Source organism: Pinus tabuliformis, chromosome 1_2, assembly GCF_031772625.1.
Source record: "Pinus tabuliformis cultivar Carrire ecotype Pingquan chromosome 1_2, CPIR1, whole genome shotgun sequence".
Lineage (NCBI taxonomy): Eukaryota > Viridiplantae > Streptophyta > Pinopsida > Pinales > Pinaceae > Pinus > Pinus tabuliformis.
Genome location: NC_142298.1, coordinates 263,160,093 through 263,185,399, shown reverse-complemented (window position 1 = coordinate 263,185,399; position 25,307 = coordinate 263,160,093). Strand labels below are relative to the sequence as shown.

The 25,307-nt window shown below is 38.6% G+C and overlaps 1 protein-coding gene across 5 annotated transcripts in view; it reads right to left on the bottom strand.

The window, feature by feature from the left end:
- The window catches only part of LOC149205360 (uncharacterized), a 226,766-nt gene that overhangs the window by 86,555 nt on the left and 114,904 nt on the right, over positions 1-25,307 (bottom strand). For all 5 annotated transcript variants that reach the window (XM_089393451.1, XM_089393448.1, XM_089393450.1 and 2 more), the window contains 4 exons: positions 7,831-7,962; positions 7,603-7,676; positions 7,378-7,483; positions 7,180-7,248 (listed from right to left, as the gene is read on the bottom strand). In XM_089393451.1, the coding sequence (XP_089249577.1) occupies positions 7,180-7,248; positions 7,378-7,483; positions 7,603-7,676; positions 7,831-7,962 (381 nt within the window). The remainder of the gene's footprint in view (positions 1-7,179; positions 7,249-7,377; positions 7,484-7,602; positions 7,677-7,830; positions 7,963-25,307) is intronic.

Below are 25,307 nucleotides of genomic sequence, written 5' to 3'. Positions count from 1 at the left end.
ATAAGTCTAAACTTATGGAAATTAAAATATTGATGTGAATTAATATTAAGTTGTGTTAGAATGGTCCAAAAGACATGGATCAAGCCGGATCTAATCTTCACCGTCGATTAGGGACTTAATCTCGGCAATTGATATGTCAGTGAGAAAAGTATAAGAGGAGGCTTGAGGGTCACTTGGAGAACACACCAGAGTGATCAGTCATTCTATTCTCTAGAGCGGGGTTTGCTAAAAGAGATAGAATTAGTGATCAGTTGCAGCGAGGGGCAATGAGTACGAGGCAGAGGGGCAGGGACAGTGGCAAGAGACCAGCACAAAAGCAGAGAGAGGCAGACGCAGAGGCAACAGAGACTGTGCAAAGCCAGAAGGGCCTGCGTCATCCACACAGAGGTCGTAGGAGTGACGCAAAGAGCCAGAAAGGTTGCGCAGAGCCTCAGTAGGCTGACACAGAGGGTTTCAAGCTGACACAGAGGTCAGCAGTGCTGACGCTGAGCTTTAGATTGTGCTAGAGAGGGGTTTCGTGGAGCAAGCTTTCTGAATACCTGTTTCTGAAGAGAGGTATTGCTGCCAGATTTTCTATCTCTGTCGAGTTAGCCAGTTTGGCACCCAGTGTACTCAAAAAAGAACTGTTTAATAATAAAACCCTCAAATAGTTGCACCGGTTTTCCCGCATTGAGTTTTTCCAGGGACATTAGTCCAGAAATAACGGTGTCATTTGTGTGCTTGTTTCTGTTTCCTTCAGTTGATGATCTATAATGTGTTGAGCATGCACTTGTATTTATTTTCAGTATTTACATGGTAAATAACTTGTTATTAACAGAACAAGTAGGTAGGAATAAATCAGTAAAGTGCATGAAGGGTTTCTAACGTGTCAGACTTAAAAATTCCAACAGTCTTGTTGTTGGCAAAGTAATTTAATTGGGTTGCCTCTCTTACTGTTGTAGATTTCTTTGCTGCCTCATATCATTCCTGCATTTCATTGTTAGTTCTTGCATCCATCTATTGCACTCTTGTACTCATAAGTAGTTCACTGTTAGCAATCTCATCTAATTAACAAGTTATATGTGCACACATTAACGCTCTAAAAGATAATTGGTATACTTGGACTAAATTGGCATTTCTCACATAAGATAAGCTTGCTTCTCTCATAAGTTTGCTCTTGTTCTTTTAATGTCATTAATATCAACTAAAGAGTAACATTTTTTGCATGTCATTGGTTATCAAATTAGTGAATGCTATGCTCCTTTTCCTCTCATTGGCATTGGAAAGCATTAGTACATTGTGTTGTCTAAACTTAAAGGATTGCTAGCATTTTGTGACATTGGTTTTAAAGGAATACTTTTACTTGTCATTGTTGAAGAAAGTGTAACTAAGTTCGGTATTTATAATGACACATGATGTAAATTTGTATCTAGCAGATTATTTTGTAAAATTTGAGTCATGGGTTTCATGCTCAAAATTGTTTTAGTAGCTCCCATTGTGAGCTCTAGGCTAGGTGATAGGATTGTGTCATTATTGTAATTGTTACACTTGTAAATAATATGTCAAAATGAGAAGTTGTGTCTCCAAGATCAAGGGCAATAACCATGTAAAATTCCTCCTCCAAAAGCAAGGCAAAAGAGCCATTAATTTGGCACAAAGAAGGCTTACACATGCATTGATAGAAGACGGCTTCAAGGCAGATTTCACGTCGACTTAAGGACAGTCATCAAGTCGGCCTAATGAAGCATCACAAGAAGACTATAAAAGGACCCCTCTCACCTCATTCAAGGACATCAATTCGGTCACTCTCTCATACTCAAGAACTCGTCAAAATCAGAGATAAAGGTGCGAGGAAAAGGTCAAGACAAGGAGCCGTAGATCAGCGAGAAAAAAGAGTCTGTTCTGCCATCCAAAATAGCAAGAAGTCTGTCCACACGTGCAGCAACAGATTGAGACTAGGGCATCATCTTGTGTGCTCGTTTTGGCAAGGAAAGGGTTCGTTTTTGGGACAGTTTGAAGGGCAGAAATAAGTGGAAGTATCCTACTAGAAGAGCAAAGGTTTAGGAGGGCTAGAAGAGCCCTAAACCTCTCCCACGTGTGAACTTGAATTGCAGACCTGTTCTTCTCTGATTTAGGGCTGCTAGGACAGTCATCCACAAGGTCTCCAAAAGGTTCGTTCTAAGGTCAAGGGTAAGGATCTTGATACACAAGACTAATCCTTAAGGCAAGCGAAGATATAGGAGGGCTAGGAGAGCCACTCCTTGACATCTAGTGAAGTCATTCACAATGAAATTGCAGACTTACAGGGCTGACTGAAATTGCAAGAGGAAGATCAAGTTGTTGGGTAAAAACTTGATTTGTAATCACCCTTGAAACAAGTACAATTTGAGGAAAGGTACAAGGAAGGTAGAAGCTGCTCCTAGCTCATCTAGAAGCTGATCCAGTTCACTGTACAGCAGCTAGATGACAGTAGCAGTAAGAGGACAACAGCAGTCAAAGGTACTTACCTTGATCTTGGAGACACATCAGTCAAAGGGTCTTTGTCTAGGTCTAGGAAATTTTGTCAAGTGAAGATTCTATAAGAAGATTTTCCATGGGTTTTCCTCTCAAGGCCTTGGAGAGGTTTTGCCCTGGCTGCTGCCTATATCTTGTGTTATTGTTCTTTTGTTTATTGTTCATGGTCGCTGGTTGATGAAGTTAATGAACACACACATAAGGAAGAAATTGTTTGTATAAATAAAAAGTTAAAAAGGACTTCACAAGTAGTTACCTAGATCGAGAAATCATTAACATATCAAAGCCCTCGATTTATCAACAGTCATTGCTATCATGTCCTAAAGAAAATTGGTTATTCGAGAAGTGGTTACATTCCTTTTCATCAATATAGTGGAATAAGCGTTCTTGAGAATAAGTTCACTAACATATTGTTTTGCAAGTGAGCATCACATCTAAGAATCATAATCTTGCAATATTGAAGTTAACTCACTCTTAAAAGCACATGATTGATCTCCATATTATGATAAGAGTAATCTTGAAGTCATCTAACTAATCTCAAGAATTTCTAATGGTATTGATATCTTTTTGACGGATTGGTATTGTGTAATTGGCCCATTAACATTGTTAAGAGCAGTGTTGATAATATCGGTATCAGGAAAATATCGGCGAGGGTCCAGAAAATATCTTATCGGCAATATCGGCGAAAATATCGGCAAGCATAAAAAATGCATAATATATTCATTTTTTTCAGATTTTTAAACATATAAAGCAATAACAACATGAAATAAACACATTGGCACATAAATATGAAGAAAACACTGATATATATGATGTCAATTAGAAATGATACATCAAAGGCGATACCAAATCCTGCTGATCCTTGATAATTGTCCATTTAAGGACTCAAATGTGGAGAACCAATACAAAATAACATCACATATATAAAAGTATCTCATCATCATGAGTTATATGTAGCACAACAAATAAAACTAGCAGCGACCTATTTGAAATCACTGCCCTCTCCCCCTTTTACGGGAAAACATGATGGGTTGTTTGCCAGGCCTGCCCTAAGTAGTAGGAGGCCCTGACCCTGCCTCTGCACCTAAATGTCAAATAATGAGTGCTAGGTATGGGGCTATGCTCTCCTATATCTATAGCAGATGGCGTTGATGTTGATGCTCCCGCAGTGTCCTCCTCCTCCTCCTCCTGCTCCTCCTCTGAGTGTTGTTGCTCCTCTGACTCTGAGTCCTCCTCTTGCTGCCCCTGCTCTAATGGATCATCTGCCACTGGCTCTAACCATGAAGGTGACTCCTCCAAGAGGGGCTCCTCAGACTCCACCCTCCACGAAGACAATACATCAATATTGTCTAAGCTAAGTCACATGACACGAGGACACGAGACACGGAGGACACGTAAATACGAGTATTCAATACGAAACACAACGACCTGGAAACAAGACACAGGGGACACGTTTTTTATATATATATATATATATATATATATATATATATACCAAAATATAGTTTTTTATCCATATTAAATTGCAGGTTGCAGCTTATCTAATCAAATTAAAATATAATTACTTCTCAAAGTTCATAGTTCACTTTAAAAAAATAAATAGAATCAAAATTTACTATTTAGAAATTAGAATGTGATATGCTTGGTCTTGATTCTTGAATATTCAATGTTCATTGTTCATGTACAACTTACAAGCACATAAGAAAATAACTAAAGTCTAATCCTATTAATTTCCTCTGCCCCTCTTGCGAGAAAATGCCACAGTTTTCCCTTTCCCTCTAGATGTAGATGCTGGTGCTAGTGGAGTTGGCAGTGGAGTTTGCTATGCTCTAGAAGCTGAAGAACTAGAAGTAGGAGCTATAGGAGGTAGACCAGGTCCTCTACTGGTGGCAGGGGTAGCCCGGGCAGGTGGTGTCACCTGGAAACATTACAATCTCCCAATCCTGAAATCCTAAAAAACTGATAAGTCTGCTGCATTTTGAATGAAATCTAAAATTCTACTTTCTCCATATGAAATCCAATGAGGCCGGAACCACTCTCAAACATCCTGAGTCATTTCATGGTAATGTTAAAAATTTAAGTAAAAGGATGAAAATGAAGATTAAGGAGAATGTCACTTTTACTTTAAGAATTTAACATTACCATGAATAGCATATCAATACTAGGGCCTAGAACGCTCAAAGCCTCCTTAGCAGCAACCACATAGCTCTCCCCTTCCTTCTCCAGCAATCAGAAATGAAAATGATATGAAAAAAAACCAAAATCGGATTTTTATAGGCCGTGCAGAAATTTTTTACAGTCACCGGGCGATATTTTCGATTGTCACGCGATATTTTCCGAAATATCGGCGATATTTCGGAAATCGCGCGATATTTTCAAAAACTGAAAATATCGCGATATTTTGTCGGTGATATATCGGCTTGCCGAAAATATCGCGATATTTCCGAATATCGCCGATATCTCGGCGATATTATCAACACTGGTTAAGAGGAACACTGAACTTGTGCACTTTATATTTATTGTCATTTGAGAAGTAATTGTCCATTGTGAGATTGTTAACCTTGAATTGTTTTGCACTCTTTACTTGTCATTGGATGATCTAATTCAAGAGTTCATTAAGCACTGCTTTTGGTGAAGATTGTCTTTACAATTGTTAAGTTCTTTCCTTTATTGCTCTAAATTGAATATTGTCTCAAAGTACTTACAACATTTTAACAATATCAACTAAAGCTAATCACTCATATCTACATCGCATTTTAGGATTAATAGTGCATTGTTAAAATTTACCTCCAAGCATAAGCTTGGTTGAAAGACAATAGAACCACCTTCTCACCCAGCTTGCAAAGTTTAGACCCTCACTTGTGGTTAACACGGTGACCTTGTAGTCGTCAGAGCCACAGTCTCTGCAGCGCCAGAGGCATTCGGGTGGTTAGAACTCCAAGGGAGGTATCATTAATATAGCCATTGCTATCTTCCCCTAGGTTTCTCTCCACAACCTACACTTGAGACTAACTTCAAAACAATTGAGAGAAAGGACTCACTTAGATAGGCATCTAATCTAAAATTAACCAAGAGTTTGCATTCACTTAGTTCTAGGTGTCACATCTCATATAGGATAGTTTGCATCCTAAGCAGCAACTGTTCATCCATTAACTTGGTAACTAATTTATATTATGCAAGTGATTTGACTCCATAAGGCACTAGTCACTCAAATAATCTAATTAAATCGTGCTAGCAATTAAAATTGTTGATAATCATTAACCAAGTTGCTAGGCCATTCAGTTGTGTCTCCCGAACTTGTCAGTTCCCGACAAGTCTTTCATCCTCACATTTCATAGGGACTACTCCCTATAGCCTGTTGTAGGGAGACAACTAGAACGAAGAGGGCAGGGATCAAAGTGACAGCCCTGACCCTGAGTCGTTGTCGCATTTACCTGTACAATTTGGGCGACAACAGGGTCCACTGGACTACGATGAAAGATTAACGTGAAGGAACAAGATGACGGTCAAAACCCATCTTCCTTCCAGGTTACCCCATAATCCACGCCAAATGCCCAAAATACAAACAAGCATAAGCACCCGGCTGCAAAATGAATAAACTACCTTTTCATTGGAATCCCACCTTCCAACGTACGCTCTTTCCAATTGGGGGAGGAAACATATGATTGATGCAAGTGGTGGAGAAATGAATGGTACATCATCATCGGCTACTAGTGGCTGTCAAGGACTGCTGGTTGCCGGCTGGAAGAGATGATGGGAGAAAAAATTCTCCTATGGGGTCACCCACTTTTGGTGGGTAACACACCCCATCCAGATCCTGATGCTTTTGCTTGCTCTTCCTCCTCTGCATCTATTTCTACTTCTATTGTGACTATGGATTATGCCACTGTTACATTGTACTGATGGATATAGTCATTTAATTTTACTTTTAGTGTTTCTAACATGTATTTTCTTTCCTTGCTCTTTTAGTTTTTAAATTTCTAGCTTTAGGAGTCGCTTTTGCACTTCCACTGATCAACAATGCTAATGTCCTTTCGTGTCCCATTGACCTACTTTTTTGATCATCTGTAGGCATTAATAAAGTTATCTTATCATATGTACACCAACTTCAAATGATAATTTTCTCAATGAAATTGCAGAACCTGCAAAAGAAATGTACAATCCTCATGCAACCTCTTTAATTGGAACATCTAACATTGTAAGAGATGCTTAACAATGACTATTGCTTTCCAATCTCCTGCCTATGGTGTCAAGACTCAAAATAACTCGTGGCTTGCATGATTCAACCTTTTGCACCTGTATATTGTGGAAGAAGGTAATCAAAACAAATGCCTCAAATTGTCAAGACACATATTAAATTACAAGAACAAGTCAGAAATAAAAAATATAAACAAGATGGAAATAGTTTTTGGCATGGCAGTTGTTGCAGAGACCAAAAAGATGAAATGAAATTTATATTTATGTCCACTAAAGACCAAACAGATAAATGGGACAAGAGATCACATCAGTCATGAGAAGCCCATAGAAAAACAGGAGGGGGTCCTGATGCTGCCGCACCCCCTGCCCCCCGAGATGAGAAATAAAATAACTTTAGGGAAATGAAAAACTAGTAACCAACAACAGTAAATGAACAACAAATGAGAACTTACTGTTTTGTCTTTACAGAAATTCGATAAGAAAAACTACCTGTGTGAGTGACGACACTAGGTAATCGACAAGCTCTGGAACAACTATGATTTGAGCCCCTTTCTCACCCTGTACTGACAAGGAACCTCAACCTACAAAGTTAGTCACTTTATGTGAAAAGTAGGTGCTGACTGAAGTCTGCCCGATAAATATCACTCAAAATGCTTCTTGTAACGACTTGCTCACTAGGTTGCATACCTGCAAGAGAATATCACCAATTTTTTCCCTTCTAATGCCTGTAGCCAGAACAGCTCCAAGAAAATCACCATGTAATGCAGGATCAAAAGTAAAGTTTCCTGAGATGCTGAATAGATAAATATTTTAACTTGTTGAACAAAGCTGACATATAATTGCTCACATTAACAATTAGTTCAAATTACTTCATTCAGGTAGCTCATTTCAGATGAATCAAACACATAAAACCTTAATGCAGCAACTGCATCTGAAGCAGAAGAGAGAACATCAGGATGTCCAATTGATAGGCGACAGCGTTCAGCCTGTCCAGCAAGTAAAATAAGTTTTAAGCAAATATGATGTGAATTGCATGTCAAGTATCTGACTACCTGACAGAAAATTATTAAAAAAAAAAAAATTATAAAATGATAAATTGCAGCCAGATCCAGAATAGTCTAACTCCATCTAATGCCTTACCTGTGGATAGCCACCTTGAACCAAGGTCTCCACATCTGATAGCTTCTTTATTGCCAATAGCGCATCCTCTAGAACAGGAGGCGTTAAAAAATCTGAATGGAAGATTTCCCGTCCAGTGGCTGCTTTTTGTGCCTAGCAAGATGCGAATGCCAATACAGATCAAGAGCAAATGATAATATATATTAAGAGTTTCTAAGCTCCTCTACAGCTAAAAAAATTGTCTTAGTGACATTGACTCCATTGTTGCTCTGCACTACAGAGGAATTTGACACTATAATAGAGTTGTTTCCTTGTATGTTCTTTGGAATATCAGACGTCGGGCTGCTTTTAAGTGGTTTCTTGTTATCTATCTCTTCACTTAGAGAACATATTTCAGTGAAATGGCTGTACAGTTCCTGGCTGGAAGCACTATCATTGGAATTTAGAAGAGATGCTCAAAGATGTGATCCTGGAGCTCAATCTGACCTGTGAACCCTCATATCCCATTTGGATGAGGATTGAACCAGTTTGAAGACCCCGGCCCTGCAAGTTGCAAGGATTTTGGTTTTGGTTGGTGCTTTGATACATAGTCGTTTATGGATTATCACCTCGGTAGCATCATCATTACATGTGTTAGAGGCCTGCATGTTTGATCATGATGGCTCAACTTCACCTTATTCATAAGTGGTTTTACTCCTCACATAGTATGAGGAATGTCCCTATTTGAAGGACCTGCTCAAGCAGGCTGTGTTTGGAAGACTTTTGGCTTTGGAGCCAAGGTGTTGGCTTAGTCACCTAGTTCATGTTTGTGTTCGAGTTCAGCAACCATGAGGCTCGAAAAAAATTCAGTAGTGCAAAACTATGTGATAAAATTAGGAATTAAATTCAGTATAAGTTTGAGAAACTATAAAATTCAAATTTTTAAAATATATAAAATAAAATTCCATGCCCTCACTAAGACTATATTATAAAAATGAAACTTGCATGCCAACATTAAACATATATTTTGAAAAGACATCTTATTAAAAAATTAGGGGTTTAGGTTAGGTTTTATGAATGAGGGATTTCACTTTTTTCCTTTTAAAATTTGATTTCAAATAAATTTGATAAAGTTCAAATAAATTTGGCTTGAAGTTGACTCAAGTTTGGTTTCACGTTCAGTCAAAATTTGACTTTAAGTTCAGCAAATTTTGAATTTCAATCTCGAAATATTTTGAATGTCATGGCTGTTGCCTCAAAATCTAGTAGGTCTTTTCAGAGGTCTCACAAGACGAGAACCAAACCAAGATACAACAATAGGGTGGAGGCCACTGTCACCTCAACACTCCACCTCCTGCTTTTTAGGGGAATTTCACCACACAGGAGGCTTCCTAGTATAAGTCACCTAAAGGTGTTGAAGAATGTAACTAAGTTCGATCTTCGTAATTTGTACCATTATGTATTTTATGTAAAAAGCAAAAGAAAAGAAAAGAAAAAAATTAATATTATTATTTTTCCAAACAAACATGTTCTTCATGCTTCTAGGTTTTTGAGTAAAAGAGTCAAAGTCCTATTTGGACCTATTGTAAAAGAAAAAGAAAAAGAATGTTCAAATATGTAATTTTGGGTCAAATTTCAAAAACCCCTCGAGGTGCCAAATCGGCCTACATATCAAGTCGGCATTGCCCCAAATGGATGTCTATTCGCACCCCTCTGAACTATATATATAGAGGGAAGATGGAGCTCATTTGGACACACACACACTTGGATGATTTTGGTCTGAAATATCGCAGAAAGGATAGAGATGATGAGGAGGGCCAAAGTATGAGAGATATCTTGTTGCTAATCTCTTGTTGATGGATTTGCTGGAAAGAAGGAAGGTGTGGCTTGGCATCTAGAAGTGGAAGTTTTATGTGGTCATTGATCTTGGATGTTATGAATAAAATATATATAAATAATGATGATAATTGTATAATGATTAGTAAATTAGTAATTAGTACTAAAGAGGCATGTCTACATGGGACATGACCTTCCATGAAGAGGCACCTGCCTAGGGTATATAATCAGGTCCTCACTCTCATTTGTATGATTCTCATTCGTACATTTTAATATATATTATTGTCTCTTCAATGGAGATCTTCATATTCCAAGTCTTCTGGAGTATTTAACTTAAGTACGAACTTTGTTCGTTCCATTTGGTATCAGATTTGTTCAATCCTCTGGCCGCTCAACCGCTGCAAAGAGTTGTGTTCTTCGATCCAAGTCTTTAACTATCAAATCCGTCAACATTGTTGTTGTTGAAGCGTTTTGCTACAAGAATTTGGAGTTTCTCCATATTGCCATTTAGGCCTTTGGCCATTTAAAAAAAAAAAGAGAGAGAGAATTTAATAAATAAATAAAAAATATATATATTTATATTTATATATATCAAATATTTAAAAAAAATAAAAAATAAAATGAGGCAAAAAAAGAAAGTCTAAAAACGTTTATAAAAATATATATATAATAAAATAAAGGAAAAAATTATTTTTAAAAAAAGTATATATATATATACACACACATTAGAAAGAAAAGAAAAAGAGTATATATTTTTACAAAAAAATAGAAAAGGGAAAAAAAAGGAACATAGTCGTCGGGTAGCACAACTTCCCTTTCTGTCGTTGATGCCCAATAGCACCGTCACCTGACCATCCGCCTGGCAGCTGCCATATCTGTCGAACACCACTCAAAACGTTTATAAAAAATATATATATAATAAAATAAAGGAAAAAATATTAAAAAAGAGTATATATATATATATACACACACACACATTAGAAAGAAAAGAAAAAAAGCATATATTTTTACAAAAAAATAGAAAAGGGAAAAAAAAGGAACATAGTCGTCGGGCCGCACAACTTCCCTCTTTGTCGTTAACGCCCAATAGCACCGCCGCCTGACCATCCGCCTGGCAGCTACCATATCTGTCGAATGCCACTCAACCCTGTATGACGATAGCTCGTAGATCTCAGCACTAACGTCGTCACCGTCGTCCCAACCGCAACAACCTCCTCTGCTTGCCAATTTTGCCATCAACCGCAGCATTCACCAGCCACCGCTCCCACAACAACAGCCACGTCCCACTTGCAACATTATCCAAACAACCAACCACCATTGCGACAACACGTTGACTCTTCCATGCCACCCCCGCCTTATTCGCTAAGTTCGGGTAACCATAGCGTCCAAACGCTGCCGCTCTACCTCTCCCATCTTCCAGTTGTGTTCCGTCGTGCACACTCGGCCCCTGCATTTCTTGTCGCCCACCTTGCTCCATTGCAGTCGTTCAACAGCAAACCGCACACATAGTGACAAGCCGCAGTCATTTGTTCGTCGTCTTTCAGCCTTCCAGCAGCCATTACTTTTGCCTTGAGCCTTTCGTTGTTGCTGCCAGCAATCCAAAATGACATCATGCATTTGCCATCATGTTTACACATTTTGTCGTTGTCTCTCCTCTGTTCAAGCAACAGATATTGACCGCCTATTCAAATCATTCCATGAGAAGAAAAGGGTCGTGACTCTTTTTGTGACCTTTTATGCTACTAAAAAGGTCAAAAGTATATATATATATAAAGGGACAAAAAAATAAAAATAAAAGGGACCTTTTTTGAAATATGAGGAAAGGTTTCACTAAAAGAGATAAGATTATTGAGCTTATTTATAAATGCTTTGAGTAATTTAATATTAGGAAATAAAAGAGCAAGTATTATTAAAAATAAAGGTGATAAAGTAAATTGAAGCTTTTTAAAGGAGAAGGAATTATTACAGATTTATTATTAAAGTTTTGAAGGGTTATTATTAGGGTGACTAAAAATTCATGTGGCCAAATACTCACTAAAAGACAAAAGTGAAGAAAAAACAAAAAGTTGGTGTCCACAAGAAGCAGTGGTTTTTTTTCAAAATGTTTGTTTTGTTCAAAGGGATATTCTAATTGTCAAGAGTCATTCCAAAATCAAAATGTGGTTTGCAGAAAATGTTACAAAACTTTTACCTTAGTCGAATCTCTAAGTGATGCACAAAAACAATCAATCGCAAGAGATATAGAACAATTAATGGCAATATTTAAGCGACAACATGCAAATTTTAATAAGGAAACAAAGAAAATGGAATCCAAATTGCAAGTGGAACGCTCATCATCACTCCTACAAAACGATGTAATCCAGTGTACCGAGAAAGTGCAGTTGGAAGATCAAGAGAAAGACAAAATAACCAAACTTCGGCAAAACAAGAAAGCATTACAACAAGAATATGAAGATCTTGTGGATATGCATTACAAAGAAGTAATGGAAAAGGACGAAGAAATTTCTCGCCTCAAGGACCATGTTGAAAAATTAATTGCACAAGTCAAGAAGACTAAGGTCACAAAGAAGGAACTCAAGAAGCACCTATCCAAACAAGAAGAGGAAAATTTACGTTTAAAGAACCTTAATAAAAATTTATTAGAACAAATCAAAAGTTTAAAAGATGAAGAGAAAGATATTAAGGCTAAAGTCAACAATTCAGAAAATGAAGAACTTTCACGTCTAAGGAATCATAATCAAAACCTTCTTACGCAAATAAAGAAGCTTAAAAGTGACAAAAGGTCGCTAAAAGACAAGTTAGAAGAAATTATCACAAAAGAAGTGTCTAAGTCGTCAGTCCAAGTGGAAGAAAGAGGAATAAATATCGATCCAATCAATATCACAGCTCAAGAAGACAAGCCAGCTGAAGAAAAGACACTTAGATGTTGCAATCCAGACGATGAACATCCCAAGTGAAGGTTTTGTAACTAACTCAACAACACCGTCACCTGAAGTAAATCAGAATATTACCACATACATGATAAAGGGAAATCAAACCACAAGAACTCCCTATCGACATCTGAATCACAAGAGTAGACAACTCAATCAAATTGCATATCTGTATCACTTAGATCAGAAACAACAAACTTTTGTTCCGAAAGCAAGTTGGCCTTAAATGAAATAATGGAACAACTCCAAACGACATGTTGGCTCACCCACAACTCAAGTCGGCTTATTTGATGGACAAAACACTATAAATAGGCAGCTCGACTCTCATTTGAAAAAAGAAGAATTTGGTCAAGCAAGTCTGTAATAAGGAGTGCGAAAAACACTTGGAAAGTTGCCTCATGACCAACGAAGAGAAGGGAAGGAAGAGCAAAGTCTTGGTATTACTTTGGATCTGTTTTAGGGCTATTTCTTGTCACACGTGCAAAGAAGAGAGGCATCATCTGCTGCAGGAAAGGCCGAGAGTATTACTGTCTGCTGCAAGGAAGGGCCGAGGTTGGTAAGTTCACTCTAGAAGCTGAGTCAAGGAGAAGACATTGCAACCATCAAGCCGAAGTGTAGAAGGAAGTCTCCCCATTCAAGCGAAGTGGTAACAAGGTGTTGCAACTAGGGTTTCTGAAATAAGGCCGAGAATTGCAGTGCTGAAGCAAGGAACCGAAACACTTCAAGATAGTCGAGAAGGAGGAAGAAACAAGGAGTTTGACTATCGTTGACTCAAGGAAGAAGAGGAAGCTTTGTGTCTTGGTCTTGGAGAGGCAAATAGGTCAAGGGTTTTGGTCTTGGTATTCGTCAATTTTAGTCTCTATAAGAAGAAGAATTCGTTTGGGTTTTCCTCACAAGTGAGAGAGGTTTTTGGCCCTGGTTGATCGGCTACATTCTGTGTGTCTTGTCTCATTATTGTTTATGCATTGGAAACTGTTTGATGAAGAAGAACACAATAATAATCTAAGTAAAGAAAATACCCTAATCTAACAAGTAAAAATCATTCACAAACAATTATCTCTAGAAGATAAATCTCCTATTTGCTATGCCCTAGATTTCTCAACATCCCCTCGGATGGCTTTTGTCTTGGCTTGGAGCCTATATCTTGTGTTCTTTTGTTTTTGTGATCTTCATATTCATGTTATGGTGATTGTTTGATGAAAGAATCAGAATAAATTTAATAAGAAGCCATCTAAATTCACAGACAATTACTATTGAAAAGGGAAATCTAAATTAATCTGCAAAGCCTCCCAATTTCCAACAAAAGGATATTCTAAATCAATAGCTCAAAGGTGATAGTTGCAATAGGCTCAGATGGGGTACTAAGACTCAGAACAAGGCTCAATTCTATGTATATAGGAAAACCATACCCTTAAAGTACTTATAAAGGAGAGTTTATAGCCTAGGGTTTGAATGATATGATGCAAAAATAGCACAATTTGACATATAAGACAAAGAAAAGGTTTGCTAGAAAGATATGATCAACAAAAGGGAGCAGCAAACCTTCAATTAGCCCTAAGTTGAAGCCTTAATGCAAGATTAGGTTTATTCAGCCTAGAATTACCTAGGGTTTGTGACATTAGCCCTAAGGAGGCTATTCCAACCATGCAAAATGCAAGATTTAGGTGAGATAAGGTCCAACAAGCAGTAACAACCTCAAAATAGCCCAACGCTTCAACCCTAGTTGAATTTGGCCTCAATCCCTAGCCCTAGCAGCTTGCCTTAAAGGGCCAAATTAGGTGAGGAGAGAGAAAAAAATAAAGTTTTTGTAGTTTTGACCACCTATGTGGGTGTCAATACCCTCTAACTACTTGGGTGATGGAGTCTAAGACAAAATTGCTATGGAAATATAAAACCCTAGAAGGGAGTAAGGGGGAAAACCCTAGCTTTTCACTTTAAAACCCTAGCTATCATTCAATACAAGGGTAAAAACAATGGAAAATCTCTCTAGGAGGTTCTCAACGGATGTTCAAGATTCTTAATTATGTTAGGGTGGACCTGGTAAACTTGACTCAGTCAAGTTACCCGTGGTTTTGGGCTCCACGGTTATGGGCATCCATGGTTTTTCCCATGGTATTCATCTCTGATGTAGCCTATTTAAAGGCTGGATAAATCAATGTTAAATCATCTCAGTGGCCATTGGGAACAAAACAACAGTGTCTTTAGACATCACCACTTCTCTCGGAGCTCTGTGATCCTAACAAATTAAAGCATGCAATATTTTTACCAAATATTTCATATAAAGATAAGCATTTAGGCATGGAATATAGCAATCATAGCAAGATACATTACATACAATAACCATAAAAGATATTCAATAAGAAAAGTACTCACAAGATATCAATGAACAATGCTTCTTTATCCAAAAATGACACCTCCACAACAAGGACTATTCTCCAATAACAAAAATCCACAAAGATCACATCTCCACAAGAGTAGCAAGGTACAAGAGCTAGGTTGAAACTCTAGAAGAGACCAAAATAATCCACACGTGATGATGCTTATGAGAAATGCAATAATTCTCTATAAGTATGAGGTCTATCACTCCATTTAACCTCCAAAAGCCACTAAACAAGTTTGATAATGAGTAAGCATAAACTAAACCTTGGGTTACAAGCCAACCCACTAGCTTAAACAAGAAATAATGCCAAAATAGACCCACGAGTGTGAATCGTAAGCCTCTAATATGGTGATGTCATGCCCTTTTTGGGCTCCAAATGCTGAGTCATGGTGAAAGGAAGGTTGGAAAGGTCTCCGACCATCATAATCACCCTTCATTTGAGGAGCAATCCTCAAATCATACCTCAAAGCAACTCCAAAGGTCTATCACTCCATTTAACCTCCAAAAGCCTCTAAACAAGTTTGATAATGAGTAAACATAAACTAAACCTTGGGTTACAAGCCAACGCACTAGCTTAAACAAGAAATAACGCCAAAATAGACCCACACGTGTGAGTCGTAAGCCTCTAATATGATGACATCATGCCCTTTTTGGGCTCCAAATGCTAAGTCATGGTGAAAGGAAGGTTGAAAGTGTCTCCAAGCATCATGATCACCCTTCATTTGAGGAGAAATCCTCAAATCATACCTCAAAGTTGTTGACGAATCAAGGGGAATTATGTATAGTAGGATTCTTCTAGACTTTATAACAATTTGAGAAGCACTTTTACAGTTTATCTTTGTTAGCTTGATCTTCTTCTCTTATTATTAGTGTGTGTTTACTTCATCAAACTGCTACCAAAACATTAGAATAAGTATACAAGATGTTGGCTACAAGCCAAGGAAAAACCTCTCCTCTTGAGAGTAAAACCCTTGAACCTCTTCTTATAGATATTTAGATGATGAATACCAGGACCCTTAACAAAATAGATTCAAAGTTACCTTCAAGATGTTTGTCACTATCTTCTGCACTAATTGGTCTATGATTCATTGTCTTGACATCACTATACTCCTTCTCCTTATGTTTTCATTGTCCTGTCACTGTCTTCGACATCTTCCCTTCTTGACTTGCCACAGTTCTTTGATTCCTCGTCAGTTATACCAAAGATAAGTTATGCCACCAAGGATCCCTTTCAATATATATATATATATATATATATATATATATATATATATATCCGAGTATGATTGAGAGGTTTCCGAGATATCCTTACAGGCTTCCGGGAAACATACCGAGCTTCACATATAGACTCTGAGAGATATACCGAGACTTTGAGATATATACCGAGACTCTGAGAGAAATACCGAGACTCTGAGAGATACACTGAGACTCTGCCTTTGAGATATGTCTGAGCTTTAATTACAAACCTTGAGAGATATATATCGAGCTTCTGAGAGATATACCGAGACTCTGTCCTTCGAGATATGTCCACTGTGTATTTGATGACTATAATGTGTGTTCCGAAGACTTGTTCTTCATTGATTCTACGTTACCCTTATATGTATATAGGTCAACGATAATGCCTCAAGCCGACAGGAGACCCTTTGAATCTAAGTCGACATGTCAAGGAGATATATTGCAGTTTGTAGAGCGAATTTGCATGATGATAGTGACACTTATCTTGGAGCATACCCTTTGATCTTTGACCTTATGACTTTCATAATATTTATGATGAAACATAAAAATCCTAAAGACATCAAGAAGAAGTCTTTGAACTATGGTAAACACACCTTGCTCATGAAACCCATGACGCAAGGAATAACAATTTTATTCATAAAATTATCATTACGAGTCATGATGAAAACCGAACCTAGTTACTTTTCCTTCAACGCTCCCTCTTAACTAGGGAGGTATTCATTAAATGGTACATCGCTATTCAACACTAAAGAGATGTCATAAAAAGAGTCGGACTAGTAATCCATCTGTATAGCATCATTATAACCAACATTGTCACATAGCAAGGCCTTGACTAACAGCTCTATCTCTCAATAGATCAAAGCACAATGTTGGCCAGACCAATGATGATAGACACCTACATCATTGTCTCTCAAGGTACAAACCCACCCGGGTGTTCACTAAATATGACCTTCTAGGACTATTCTTATCTTGGGTTCCCAACCCTCAAATAATATCGGTCCTCTTGCCTACTCTTGTCTTGGATGCCCTACACATCCTCAAAGAGTATCGGATGCCAAATGATTACCCAATCCTCCCATTCTTTCTTCCTAAGTGAAGACAAGAATGTTGTGTCTATCTCTTCCTCTTAATTGAGGAAGACATGCCCAAGTTTCCTCTGACAAGGAACTCGTCCAAGCTCCTTTGTAATTGGGAACTTGTTATAAATCCCTCTTAGCCAGGGACTTGTCCATTCATCAGCAACTTCTTCTTTGTGGGTCCTTTAGCTACTTGATCTCCTTCCTTCCTTTGGTGTCATGAAGTTTTTGTTTGAACTTCTTCTTGGTAGGGCATTGGCCATCGATCACTTTCCTTCTTGGCTTGCCATGTCATTGCTCCTTCGTGGAAAGTGGCCTTCTTAATGTAGGTCAAGTACTTTTGTCATTTGGCTACTCCTTTGTCATTTGTCTATGCTTTAGAAAACTTATCACGTAGATGCTTAGTTGTACTTGCTTGTTCCCATTCTTCGATTTAGTAGCCCTTCATGACTTTTATCCTAACATTGCTCCAATATTAAATAGTTCTTTTGTTGGATGGCTTCTACATCATGACATCTTTGTAGGGTTGAATCAGTTATCTGCACCTTAATATCTCCAAGGCCTTCATAGGTGTCAAGGGTCCTTTAATCTTTTTCTTCCTTTGTAAGAGTCGTCATGCCTTCTTTCGGGAGATGTCTTTAATGGATCTTATTAGATAGTGATTCCTTATGACCATGGTGTTCTTCACATGCTTGATCTCTTTCTTCATTTGCTTCTTCTTGAATGGTTTAGATAACAACCTTATACTTTTTCATGAGAGCACCTTCTTCTTTACCTGCTTCTTGGACTAGTCAGCATTTCTTCTTTAACTTGCTTCGTAGTCAGCAATCTTATACTCCTTAAGAGAGTATTTCTTCTTCACTTGCTTCTTGGACTAGTCAACCTTATACTCCTTATGGGAGCAGTTCTTTATGTTGACCTTTATTGTAGTACATGCCTTCTAGCAAGTCTTTGGTGAAAGAGATTCCTTTTTATACTTGATCATGCTATAGAATTGTTCCCATGACCCAATAATATATATGAATTTAACATTTGATATATACATACCTCATCTTGATTCTACTTTGATCATCTTCGCTTCATTTGGTGGTCCTTCTTGATTGATGTAGCCTTTCTTGCTTCATTTATTCTTGCCTGCATATCATCCTTCCTTGTATTCCATGAATGGAATTCTTGTTGATACATCTGCCCTTATTTATGAACCTTCTTTTGAAGATTCTTGTCATAGGATCTTGAAGATCCTCATCCTGCAAATGTTTCTTCCTTTTGATGATGGAGGCCTTCTAGGATTTACAATCGTGATCAATTATTCTTTTATCATGGAAGAGGTCCTATAATAGGTATGCTCCTTCTACATGAATATTTTGAGTTATATGTACACCATGCTCCTATATTCTAGAAGATATTTCTATTTTGTTCTATTTCTACATGCTCCTTCCATCCTATCTAGTGACATGAATTTTCTTGTAATGTTCATGTTTCCGCTACTAGCTTTCCTAATGTCTACCTTCATGAACTCAAACGAGACCTTATTCAATGACTTCATTCTTCTATGAGGACCATAACTATCATCCTTATTTCATGCAAGGATCTTGTCATAAGCAATATGACTATCCTCTAACATTTCCATTCCCTTGCAAACCGAAGTCATTAAATCAAAAATTGATTAAACAGGAGAGATACTTACTTGGCATGTGAAGAGTGTAGAAATTTTGAATAATTTAACACATATTCACAGAGATTATCCTAATCATACAATTATAAGCGGAACATGTATAATACATAATCTCCTCTACGTTGATCATCAATTTACAGAAGCAGAAACATTCACAGGCACACATAGAAGCATCAATCAAACCCATAAACACAGTATGTATCCCAGGGAAAGCATCTTGCTAAAAACCCCACACTATCTGTATATTATATTGATTGAATCATGTAACATTACAAAGTACAATGCTTATCGCAAGCAATCCAGTACCAGCTCCACTTGTTACACACAATACAGCTAAGATCTGATCTCCAAATCTATTCCACTGCTTGCCTGCCTCCACTGCTCAATACCTGCTCAAGAACTGATGAGAATGACTTCCCAAACTCGTATTTCACCTCAAAATAATCACTCACACTTTGTTGGACGTGAGCAAAGGCTACAATACTGGGCAAATACATGAGCAAACTCATTGACATACTCAATCCCTTGATTGTGCAAGATCTGGTGCACAACTATAGTCACAACTGATAGCAAACTGATTCTCTACCACCTGTCCCTGTTGAACTGAACATGCACTGACATGCAACTGAGTTAACTGATGTATTCATTAGTTGCATCATGAGTTAATAATTAGTTTAACAACTCATCATTAGTCTATCTGCAGTTAGACTAACTACAACTAGTTTAACCAAGTCAAACTGAACACAACTCCATCAACTCCACAATCAACTCCACCAAACTCAACTGATTGAGTTCTAACTGAAGTCATGCATGCAACAACTCAACAGACTCATAAGAAAAGCGTATTTCCTTCTGACAGTTGCATGTGCCACCTCTGTAGCTCAAACTGAAGTGCTCCAAGAGAATAAGATCAAGTTTATAGTCCAAATATTATTATGAGACAATAATATTTGACTTTTCTATTTTTGACAGCCAGTCTAAAAATAGACTTTGATCACTCACACTGTGATCACTCACACTTTCATCAAAAATAGAAGTCCATCTATTTTTCCCAACTTGACCAATCATCCATAAACAGCAACCTGTAATCCATAGACATGATCCATATGTCTAAAAATAGACATAGTCTAAAAATAGACTTGCGCCAAAAATAGCCTGCGGGCCCACTTAGTGAAGGCGACTCTTTTCACTAAGCTCCATCATCTTGTTGCACTCTCAACAAGCATTTCTTGTTGCACACTTTTCAACACTCCCTCTCAACAAGAAAGACTTCCTCTCAAACCCGATCCTGTAACTCTGGAATGTTCTCCATGCAACACATCTGGCCGGTCCACTTGCTCTGTCATCAAAGTCTCTGACTGCTATTGCCTCTGTCGACTGAAACTCTGCATCTCTGTGCTCTTCAGTATCTGACTGCTCTAGCCTCTGTCACTTTGATCTCTGACTGCATCCGTGCTGCTGCTGGTTCTATCTCCCAGCATTGCATCCGCACTGCACCTCCCAACTGACCTCCCTGTTGGGATAGAAACATCCTCTGATGCTGAAGCTCTACCTGCTGCTGACAAGTGCTCCCTCTCTGACATCTGCGCTACTGCAACATCTCCATGCATCTCGCACCATTGCACACCTCTCTGTGCCACCTAGCACTATGCAAAACACTTGTGCCTCTCGCATTGCTGCAGCCTACTAGCTATGCGCTGTCCTAGGATTCCCTGCATTGTCGCTCTCTCTGCCGCTCCATCCGCATCTGTCTCTACCCAATCAGTCAGTTCCTGCTACTACACATCGGGGCTCCCGTAGCAAGGTCTCATCCAAGAGGTTGGGTACCTCAAGGATCCTGCCCCTCCTCCTTGGGACAATCAATCCACATCACCCCACCTCCTACCTGGAGGTATGGCTGCATGCGATCCCTCAGCCCACCTGGCTCGAAGTTTCCCCCTACTGGAGGTCTCTGGATGAGTAGATGTCTCTACTCGATCTCCTCTCAGCTTCCCCTGTTGTGGCTCCTCCACAACCTCCTGAAGCTATTGCACCAATCGTGGCTCCTCCACAATCGTCTGAGACTTCTTCTGGCTCTGCATGTTGAGAGGTAATATACGCTCCCTCTCAACCACCAAGTCTCCATCAGTTGCCTCGCTGCTCAAGGCTTTGCATGCATCTTGAACTTCAAGAGCATACAGGTTCTTGACCCGTGAACCAATCTGCTTCACCTGTCTAGTGATGATGTGTCTAAGGAAAACCTTTCCCTTACTGAAGACTACATCATAGCCTCTGTCTTCCAGCATCGCAATCGACACCAAGTTTCTCTTCAGTCCTGGTACATACTTGACATCGGTCAAGGTAAGGCGAGCTCCATGCTCCCTCTGAAAAATAACCATGCCTACACCTGAGACACTATACTTCTCATCATTACCCATCCCTATGAGTATCTGGAGATCTTTCTCCTCCAAAGTACTGAACAAACTTTTGTCACCGGTCATGTGGAAAGAAGCTCCACTGTCAAGAAACCAACCACTTCCCACCATGGATGAAACCATGCATGCGAAGAGTGTGAAGTCCAACTCAAACTGTGAAGCAAGTGAGGCTGCCTCACCTTCAGATCCTTCCCCGGATCCCTTCTTGGACTTCTTCTTTGGGCAATTAGTAGCATAATGACCCAACTCATAACAACGAAAGCATCTCACCTTCGCCTTGTCAACCTTCTTCCCATCATTGGAAGAACTTGATTCAGAAAGAGAAACCTTCCCCTTCCCCTTCTTCGCCTTACTCACTAAGGCACAGTTCTCCTCATCCTGCATGGATGAAGAACCGTCTCTGGTGCTCCGTCTAATCTCCTTCTGCATCAAATCCGACCATAGTCGTTCACAATTTGGCAGTTTCTCCCTTCCATTTACCGAGTCCTGGTAGTTATGCCAACTCTTAGGAAGGTCAAGGAGTCCTAGACTCACCATCCCCATCATCCGACAGTCACCCCCACACTTCCCAGCTCATCCCGGAATTGGATGAACTTCGTGAGATACTGGGGCATACTGTCCCCATTCTCACACTAAATGTTTCTGAGTTTATCTCTTGCTTTGGAATAAACAAATTCCACCAACTCAAAACTCAACCGCTTCCGATCTAGAATGCGTGAGAACAAAGTATTTCTTGTACAGAGATCGACTGTATGGGCATTCACCGGATTTCTCACCTTCCATGAGAAGGATGAATCCAGAGGCTACCTGGCCCGATTACAGACTCTGCCTGAAGAAATAAAATGTAAACACTTTCTGAATAATAGATCCGATGATCAATCCTCGCTTGATATCCTGTAAAAATCTCTTCTACAAATCAAGCAGCTCTGATACCATGTAGAAACTTTTTCTACAATTATCTAGCTCTCATACCATGTAGAAATTTTGAATAATTTAACACATATTCACAGAGATTATCCTGATCATACAATTATAAGCGGAACATGTATAATACATAATCTCCTCTATGTTGATCATCAATTTACAGAAGCAGAAACATTCACAGGCACACATAGAAGCATCAATCAAACTCATAAACACAGTATGTATCCCGAGGAAAGCATCTCGCTAAAAACCCCACACTATCTGTATATTATATTGATTGAATCATGTAACATTACAAAGTACAATGCTTATCACAAGCAATCCAGTACCAGCTCCACCTGTTACACACAATACAGCTAAGATCTGATCTCCAAATCTATTCCACTGCTTGCCTGCCTCCACTGCTCAATACCTGCTCAAGAACTGATGAGAATGACTTCCCAATCTCGTATTTCACCTCAAAATAATCACTCACACTTTGTTGGACGTGAGCAAAGGCTACAATACTGGGCAAATACGTGAGCAAACTCATTGGCATACTCAATCCCTTGACTGTGCAAGATCTGTTGCACAACTATAGTCACAACTGATAGCAATCTGATTCTCTACCCCCTGTCCCTGTTGAACTGAACATGCACTGACATGCAACTGAGTTAACTGATGTATTCATTCGTTGCATCATGAGTTAATAATTAGTTTAACTCATCATTAGTCTATCTGCAGTTAGACTAACTACAACTAGTTTAACCAAGTCAAACTGAACACAACTCCATCAACTCCACAATCAACTCCACCAAACTCAACTGATTGAGTTCTAACTGAAGTCATGCATGCAACAACTCAACTGACTCATAAGAAAAGCGTATTTCCTTCTGACAGCTGCATGTGCCACCTCTGTAGCTCAAACTGAAGTGCTCCAAGAGAATAAGATCAAGTTTATAGTCCAAATATTATTATGAGACAATAATATTTGACTTTTCTATTTTTGACAGCCAGTCTAAAAATAGACTTTGATCACTCACACTGTGATCACTCACACTTCCATCAAAAATAGAAGTCCATCTATTTTTCCCAACTTGACCAATCATCCATAAACAGCAACCTGCAATCCATAGACATGATCCATATGTCTAAAAATAGACATAGTCTAAAAATAGACTTGCGCCAAAAATAGCCTGCGGGCCCACTTAGTGAAGGCGACTCTTTTCACTAAGCTCCATCATCTTGTTGCACTCTCAACAAGCATTTCTTGTTGCACACTTTTCAACAAAGAGGAGATCTTCACCTTGATGCTTGCTTGGGCTGCCCATCATGAACCACTAGTATCCTTTTACCAATACTTCTTTGGAGACCTAGCATTATGACTTTTGTGATCGTGACATCACCGAAACTGCTTTATGATCTTGAGATCATCTTGACTCTTAATCTACTTTTGACTCCTTTTATGCTAGAGATATTGCTATCTCACAAGTGGACTTTATCACACTCAATGTTCCCAGGAGTGTATGATCATCATTCAAACTATGATTGTGATATTGGGAGATTCATATTCTAATCCGAGCACCATGCTATTGTGATCATGTTCAAATCTGAGATTGTGACAAGTATATCAATATGACACTGTAACGAGACAATGATGTCTACTATATGAGTTGTGTAGAGAAGCACAATGTTTGTGAGCCCGAACTTCTCACCGAATGACTATTGCTCCATTGCTATAGCTTCACTCAGAGCTTCCTCATATTGATGTATGTATATACCCATGGATGTTGTACTGAGATTTTGCCTTCGTTGTGATTGAGTTTACTCAATTACTCGAGTGTCAAGACAGAGAGTATTAGAGGATCACTGAGATCCTTATCACCATAATTATGCTGAGAGGATATGATCCTTTACGTATGTTGAGACCATGAGTGCTTCAGCATGATCCATTTATGCGAGACTCTAATTATAGTTATATCGAAACAGGGATTAGTGTATATGTGAAGACACTGTGTGTGTCACTGTTAAGTTTTCGATTTACATATACCGAAATCAAGACTGTATGTCGAGATTCGAATATCATGCCGAGATTGTATCATAATGACTGTGACCGTGATGCCGAGTATATTCTCTTCTTCACCGAGAGTATTATGATTGTAGGCTGAGATATCATGTTGTGCTAAACGAGATTGATAGAGGAGTTTGAATATACCATTGAACTTCATCACCGAGATTCTATACCTGTCTGTACCATCTGAATATTCATAGTGATCCGACTTTTGAGCACGAGTATTGGGACTTCACTTTAACTAAGATTGATCTTGACTTGTCTTGCTGTTGTATACTGCTTGTGTCTCTTCCTTCCTTAAACTGCAACCATAGCTCTGATACCATGTTGAAGAATCAAGGGAAATTATGTATAGTAGGATTCTTCTAGACTTGATAACAATTTGTGAAGCACTTTTACAATTTATCTTTGTTAGCTTGATCTTCTTCTCTTATTATTAGTGTGTGTTTACTTCATCAAACTGCTACCAAAACATTAGGATAAGTACACAAGATGTTGGCTCCAAACCAGGGCAAAACCTCTCCTCTTGAGAGTAAAACCCTTGAATCTCTTCTTATAGATATTTAGATGATGAATACCAGGACCCTTAACAAAATAGATTCAAAGTTACCTTCAAGATGTTTGTCACTATCTTCTGCATTGTTTGATCTATGATTCACTGTCTTGACATCATTGTACTCCTTCTCCTTATGTTTTCATTGTCCTGTCACTGTCTTCGACATCTTCTCTTCTTGACTTGCCACAGTTCTTTGATTCCTCGTCGGTTATACCAGAGATAAGTTATGCCACCAGTTAACGTTGCATTGAGCACTTGTTACTGTGTGAGTATATGCACAGTCCTTTTATTAGTCCTAAGATATATACATTACAATGGATGATTTTCGTACTTCTGAAGGATGTCACCGAGGATCCCTTTCAAGCTTTCGAGATATATATATATATATATATATATATCTGAGTATGATTGAGAGGTTTCCGAGATATCCTTACAGGCTTAC